This window comes from Macrotis lagotis, chromosome 1 (genome assembly GCF_037893015.1).
Source record: "Macrotis lagotis isolate mMagLag1 chromosome 1, bilby.v1.9.chrom.fasta, whole genome shotgun sequence".
NCBI classification, from domain to species: domain Eukaryota; kingdom Metazoa; phylum Chordata; class Mammalia; order Peramelemorphia; family Peramelidae; genus Macrotis; species Macrotis lagotis.
In genome coordinates this window covers 758,809,163-758,816,632 of record NC_133658.1, presented here as the reverse complement: position 1 = coordinate 758,816,632, position 7,470 = coordinate 758,809,163, and the positions used below count along the sequence as shown (strand labels likewise).

The 7,470-nt window shown below is 35.5% G+C and overlaps 1 protein-coding gene across 2 annotated transcripts; it reads left to right on the top strand.

The window, feature by feature from the left end:
- Positions 1 to 65: 65 nt before the first annotated feature.
- Positions 66 to 3,638, top strand: LOC141488003 (olfactory receptor 8G1-like). 2 transcript variants are annotated; one of them, XM_074187672.1, is made up of 3 exons: positions 66 to 84; positions 451 to 456; positions 2,728 to 3,638. In XM_074187672.1, exon 3 carries the CDS (start codon positions 2,835 to 2,837, stop codon positions 3,636 to 3,638), a length of 804 nt encoding a protein of 267 aa, XP_074043773.1. In that variant the 5' UTR covers positions 66 to 84; positions 451 to 456; positions 2,728 to 2,834. The 2 variants fall into 2 exon arrangements, with proteins under 2 accessions (XP_074043773.1, XP_074043765.1); XM_074187664.1 differs by lacking the exons at positions 66 to 84; positions 451 to 456 and having other exon boundaries at positions 2,703 to 3,638.
- Positions 3,639 to 7,470: the final 3,832 nt, after the last annotated feature.

The window sequence follows — 7,470 nt, the reverse complement described above, 5'->3', positions numbered from 1 at the left end:
GTTATCAAAAAAGAAGCAGAAAAATCAATGCCAAAGATAACCACCAATTGCCCCATTAAAGTAATTTATCTTCTGGAAACTATTGTTGAAGAGGGTAGAAGACTTGATTAGAAAGTAAGTTAATTTTTGTGGTTTACCTATCTGACTTCAAAGCTAGGGAGTGAAAAGTTCTTTGAAACTACACCTGTTCAGCCTCCTTAGCCCTTCACTAATCATGACTAATGAGGCATTCAGGTGAATCAAATAATGAACAAATATTGAGTACTTGCTTTGTGGTAAGATAGAAGCAAAAGTTTCTAGTAAGAGTCAACATGTACTTATATTAAATATATAGATCATTTTGCAGACAAGGTATAGGAAATGAGCATGGGGAGTGGATGGGAGAGAAAAGATTTCAGGTGAAAGATGGTACCTGACCTAAGTCATACAAAAATGTAGGAATTCAAAAAGGCACAGGTGAAGATTGAACATAATTCTAATATAGGAATAATCAATGCAAAGAAAGAAAAGCTGGAGATGAGCTGTCAGACAAGAAAAAGATTAGGAAAGCCAGTCTTGCTGGACTATACTATCTATGAAGGGAAGCAATGTGTGATAAATCTGGAAAAGTAGATTGATGACAAGTGATAAAGGACTTTAAATAGTAAATGAAAAATATATTTATGTATATATGTGCATATACTGTAAATACATTTGTCCACTTATATATTTATTATCTCTAGGAATACATATGTTTCTACATATATATGTTTTAATATGCATATATATACATACATACATGCAATTTGCATATATACATACTTACATACATACAATAATCACATATATAATCCTAGCGGTAATAGAGTTTATTTAAAAGGAGTTTGGTTGATATTGGTTCAGGTCATAACGGAGCTTTAGGAAAATCATTTGCACAGCTGTGTGATGAGTAGTTTGTATTGTGGAGACATGAAGTAGAGCAGCTGTTGCAGAAGAGGATTTAAGTAATTCTAGCAAAAGGTAATAAGAACCAGAATAAGACTAATGTATATGTAAGTGGACAAATGGAAAAGAAGCTACATAGGTAAAAAATGACTAGATCTGGCACCTGTTTTGACATCTGAGAATGAAGACTTAAGAACGACCATGAAACTGCAAGACTGGGTAAATGAGAGGATAATTACTTTCAGGAAATAATGGGAAAGTTCAGCAAAACGGTAAATTTTAGGGGGGAAAATAATTAGTTGCTTTGGACACCTTGAGGTTGAGATGCCTAAGTCATATTTTCTTTTTTAAAACATTTTGTTTATTTAAGGCAATGGGGTTGAGAGATTTTTCCAAGGTCACAGAACTAGGCAATTATTGTGTGTCTGACGCTAGATTTGTACTTAGGTTCTTATGACTCCAGGGCTGGTGCTCCATGCACTATGCCACCCAGCTGTCCCCTAAGTGATATTTTCTCTACAATGTCCAGGAAACAATTGGTGATGTGGGTTATCAGTTCAGGATAGAAACTAGGACTCTATATATATGGATCTGGAAGTCATTGACATAAAGATAATAATTCAATATCTATAAAGTAATTATGTCAACCAAGGAGGAAAAATTGGAGAAGAGAAGAGAACTCAGGATAGAGCAATGTAAGAGCCATTAGTTAGTATATTGTGCAGGGTGATACAGCAAAGAAGAATAATTGAGAAATATCAGTGAGACGGTGGAAAACTAAGAGAGAGCAGTGTTACAAAACCATATCTGGGTTGAATGGAAGAACTGAAGAATGAAAATTGTTATGACTTCTTCAATCCCCCATAATATAATATACTCTAATAGAATCTTTACTCAACTGATTTTCTTTTTTACTGAGTGACTAAGCCTTTTTTTCTAACTTCTGACATGGAGACAGTATCCCACCCTAGAAAAGTTCATTTGTGGCTTCCCTAGTAAAATTCATAAACATGATATAGAAGCTGAAAAGGAAGAATAAATATGAGTATCTAAAAGGAAAAGCTAAACATCTAGCACATTCTGTTTAGAGCTGTTTATACTGTTTAGAGCTGGACTACAGGTGGAAAGACTATCAATGCCATTTATTCTGATGTCTGTATTTTATAGATGAGAAACTAAAGTCTGCAGCAGGTAAGTGTTTCAACCAGGATAACACAACTAGTAAGTGCCTAAAGTACGAACCCAGATCTTCCTAACTCCAAGTCAAAAATACTATCTCAACTATACTATATTGCTTCTCAATGCAACTGCATTCCATTTCCCAGCAGCTACATCTTTCCTATTTTAGCATAATCTTGAATCCTGGGCCATCTCCAATCTTTCTGATTCACTGCACCCAGATAGCTCAGGAGGAGGAAATGAGACTGATGACCTAACTCAGCATCCCCTCACTCAAATCCAATTCATGTGCTTCTCATGGCATCACCTCCCTGATGTCATGGTCTTTTTTGAGAATGAAGGACAAACAACAGAACTAACAAAATTTTAGCACAAAGTTAGACAGTTTGTATGCCAAATATTACTATGAGGTTAGAAGAAATGATTGATGTAATTTTCATGGCTATGAAAAGAATTTGAAAAGGGACTGAGAGAGAAGGATATGAGTCTACTATTCTATATGAGCCTCTGATGGATAGCTGTAATAATCAGGAGTCTCTCTAAAATGCTATTTCTTTTGTGTCCCTACAGATACTCTTCACCCCCATCCCTCACTGATGATGGCCATGAGAAATGATTCCTCAGTGACTGAATTCATTCTCACAGGGTTAACCGACAGGCCAGAACTCCAGCTGCCCTTCTTCTTTCTTTTCTTTGGCATTTATGTGGTTACTGTGGTGGGGAACCTGGGCATGATCATACTGATTGGCCTCAGTTCCCATCTTCACACTCCCATGTACTATTTTCTCAGTAGTTTATCCTTCATTGATCTCTGTCACTCAACTATAATCACACCAAAAATGCTAGTGAAATTTGTGTCAGAGAATAATATAATTTCTTACTCTGAGTGCATAACACAGCTCTATTTCTTCCTTGTTTTTGCTATAGCTGAGTGCCACATGTTGGCAGTGATGGCATATGATCGCTATGTTGCCATCTGCAGCCCCTTACTTTATAACATTACCATGTCCCATCAGCTCTGCTCCTGGCTAGTGGGTGGGGTATACCTGCTGGGCTTAGTTGGAGCCACAGCGCACACGAGCTGCATATTTAGAGTGATCTTCTGCAAGAATAACCTTATCCAACATTACTTCTGTGAACTCCTTTCCCTCTTGAAGCTCTCTTGTTCCAGCACTTATGTTAATGAAGTGGTGATTTTGTGCTTTAGTGCATTTAATATCCTCCTCCCCAGCATCACCATTGTCAGCTCCTATATCTGCATCATCACCAGTATCCTCCGCATCCGCTCCCCTGGAGGGAGATCTAAGGCTTTCAGCACCTGCAGCTCCCATATAGCCGCAGTCGCCCTCTTCTATGGCTCTGCCGCTTTCATATACCTGCAGCCCTCTTCAGAAAATTCCATGGACCAGGAAAAAGTGTCTTCTGTTTTTTATACTGTCTTTGTGCCCATGCTGAACCCCCTGATCTACAGTCTGAGGAACAAGGATGTGAAGGTTGCCATGAGGAAAATTTTGGAGAGAAGAAAGCTCAAATAATCAATGTCAATATCTGTTCCATGAAATGATGAGTCACAAATAACTAAAATTGTTTTCACATACTATTTTTATAAAGGGAGTGGGAAGAATCTATCATCTTCCCCTTATCATTAGTGAGATTCTTCCATTATTTCTATTTCCCCCACAGCCTCCTCCTAAGCTTGACCCCTTTCCATGTATTTTACAGAGAAGAGCAAAAGAAATTCTAAAAGTGAAAGTCTAATAGCAATGTTGGTGTTGCATCTGAAATATGCTGCAGTAAGACTATGAGCTAGTGAAATCATTGGGTTTTTTTTCATTTTTTTGCTTCTTTGTTGATCTATATTAGAAGAGTAAACTGAACACTACAATGATTTCAGGATAACTGGTTAAAAGCAATGCAACTAAATTGAAAATTCCCTGTTTGGATAAGGGAAAAGGGACAGGTGGAGGGATATTCATTTCTATCATATCTTATATATGCCAAACACTGTATAAAGCACTTTTTATACATATCTCAGTTTGATTCTCATAATAAACCTGCAAAGTAGTCATTATTATCTCCAAATAGAGATTAATTGACTAGTAAGGATAATGGGAAAGTAAATGTCTGAGGCCAAATTTAAGTCAGGTCTCTCTTCTTAATTCCAGGTCTGGTGCTCTATCCACTGTAAAACTTTGCTATCACAGCAACAGAAAAGTATCTCTCTGAATTCAGATGGAGAGGACCATCAGTATAGCCCCAAAGAAAACATGATCTTGTCTGAAATGGAAGAAGAGCAGAAATGTACAAAGATATAAATATTCACCTAATTGCAATTTCAGAAAGCTTGAAAGAAATACAAATAATTATCTAATTTCTGATTTAAGAAGTAGCTATTTCTTCCACACAGAATATAGAAAAACTGAAAAGCAAATGTAGGCTATGGGCATTTTGGAAATTACAAATTCTGAGTTGGAAATTGGTAGGGGCAATTCAACTTTTGTTACTTGTTCTCAGATTAGAACTTTGTAGGAAGAATTTAAAGAAAGTATGAGAATATAAGTGACCTTCACCTATAAGCATGCAATATTTTACAGATATCTTCTGGAAAGCTAGTTCCTTGAGGTCTATTTCCCTTTTTTGATTTCTCTATAAGTATTGCTAATTTTTATCCTGAATAAAACAGATTATATATACATAACCTATTTCTATCATCTTGGTATGAATGGATTATTCAGATATGTTGGAATTTAATTCCCAATTCATGTTACCTAAGTTCAACAGCATATTTATTTCTAGCTATAATTTCCCAAAAGTATTTAAGTTATAGTTTAGTTGTATCTTTGTTTAATAAAGAAATGGATACTTCTACTTTTCAAGGGAATATCTTTGAGTTTGTGATTTGTCAGAGTATATTTCATGAAATATCCAATCAGTATCTAGATTTATTAACTCACATAATTTTGTTATTTAAAACATTTATCAATTTAGTATTAAGAAAGCAATCTATGAGGAAAATCAAAAAAGTTAGAGAAAGGAAACTTTTCGTTCTTCACTGGTCTAATGAATCACTCCAAGACTGAGGGTTTAGATAAGTCATTTAAATAATTAAAAGAAAATTTCATTAACTCCTGGACAAAAGCAATTTACAGGAAGGTAAGAGCAGATTAAAGCCGATAAATGATAAAGAGATAAATGCATTCATCAAGAAATATCTTAGAGGGACAGCTAGGTGGCGCAGTGGATAGAGCACTGGCCCTCAGGAGTACCTGAGTTCAAATCTGGCCTCAGACACTTAATAATTACCCTTAATAATTCTGTGTGGCCTTGGTCAAGCCACTTAACCCCATTTGCCTTGCAAAATCTGAAAAAAAAATTTCTTAGAGTCTGAGAAGCTCACTACCAAAGTCTTATCTAGTTTTCATATACTTATTTCTAATGATCCCACAATCCAGTCCAAAAGTAGTTCTCTCTTATTATCTGGGGGCGTGGGGGAGAGAGAGAGAGAGAGAGAGAGAGGGAGAGAGAGAGAGAGAGAGAGAGAGAGAGAGAGAGAGAGAGAGAGAGAGAGAGAGAGAGAGACTCAGAAGGAACAAGAAAGTAAAACGAAAATCAAAGTGTCTCTCAGAATTTTCTATCAGCACCAAGCTGCTATTTTGCATAAAACAGAGAACTTCTAGGAAGAGATTAAAATGATTTCTCTTTTCACACTGTCTCAAAATCTCTTTTCCCCATGAAAATGTCGCTGGGATTCCAACCATAAGTTAGATGACAATTGAAATGAAAATTCAAGAAAAGCTAAAAGAGAACAAAGCAGTGAAGTTGTAGGAAAAAGGGTAGAATAAAAGAAACACTAAAACAAAGGGGGTTCTAAAAGAGGCCTCAGGAGCAGCCTTGATCTCTATCTTCTGGAGCAGTCTTACTAAGAAATTCTTAATTATTGGATGAGGGAGGGAGATGACCACAATACTTATAGAGGACATCATGCTGGTTGGTTTAGAATCTTAATTTAGAATCTTAATCTTAATGAAGTCAGTTTCATTGCTATTAATTGAGAATATTGGTTGAATAGAACTATAGTCATCTAGAGTAAGAACAACAATATAATAGTTAGGAGTTCAACCATTTATGACTTCTTACAGAACAATAATATCCCATAATAATATTCATGTACCATAACTTGTTTAGCCTTTGCTCAATTGATGGGCATCCTGTAAGTTTCCAATTATTTGCCTCTACAAAGAGAGTTGCTATGAATATTTTGGAACATATGGTACTTTTTCCATTTTTTGTTTTTTAGGTTTTGCAAGGCAAATGGGGTTAAGTGGCTTGCCTTAGGCCACACAGCTAGGTAATTATTAAGTGTCTGAGGCTGGATTTGAACTCAGGTACTCCTGACTCCAGGGCCAGTGCTCTATCCACTGCTCCACCTAGCTGCCCCCTTTTCCCATTTTTTATTTCTTCTGGTTATAGACTTAGAATTGGAATTGCTGAGTCAAAGGGTATGAACAGTTTTATTGCTCTTTGGCCATAGAACCATATTGTTCTCCAGAATGGTTAGATCAGTTCACAACTCCAACACCAATGCATTAATGTCCCAATCCTTCCACAACCTCTCCAACATTGATCATTTTACCTTTTTGTCATTTTAGCCAATCTGATAGGTATGAGGTGATACCTCAGAGTTGCATTTCTCTAATCAATAATGATTAGGATGATTTTTTCATATGATTATATAGATTTATTTTCTTCATTTGAAAACTATCTATTACTATACTTTGACCATTTGTTAATTGGGAAATGACTTGCAACCTTTAAATTTGATGCAATTCTCTACATATTTTAGAAATGAGACCTTTGTCAGAATGCCTAGTTGTGAAGATTGGCAGCATTGGTTTTATTAGTGCAAAACCTTATTTAATTTAATATATTCAATATCATTCTTTTACAATTTATAATGTACTCTATTTCTTGTTTGTCCATAAATTTGTCATCTTTCCATATATCAAATAGATAATTTCTTGATCTATTAATTTATCTGTGTTGTCACCCTTTATGTCTAAATCCTGAACCCATTTTGATTTTATTTTGGTATAGGTTGTGGGAAGGTTTTTAAAGTATGTCTTCAGCCTTCACTCTTTTAAGAGGATCTATTCCCCATAGTCTAGTTTCAATAATTAAAAGAAAGGATACATTGACTGGAGATTAAGATGATTTCCAGATTGCAGAAATATCTGTCCAGGAGAAAGACAATATGAAATAGCAGAAATAGTACAGATTTTAAAATAAGGAAACCATGGATTCAAATTCTATCTGACAGCTACATATTGTTTCTTCCATCACTGAAATGTCATTCATTTATATCTGTCT

What these genes read in the sequence shown, in the direction of transcription:
- LOC141488003 (XM_074187664.1), top strand. Translation starts at nt 2,703, where the DNA reads ATGGCCATGAGAAATGATTCCTCAGTGACTGAATTCATTCTCACAGGG.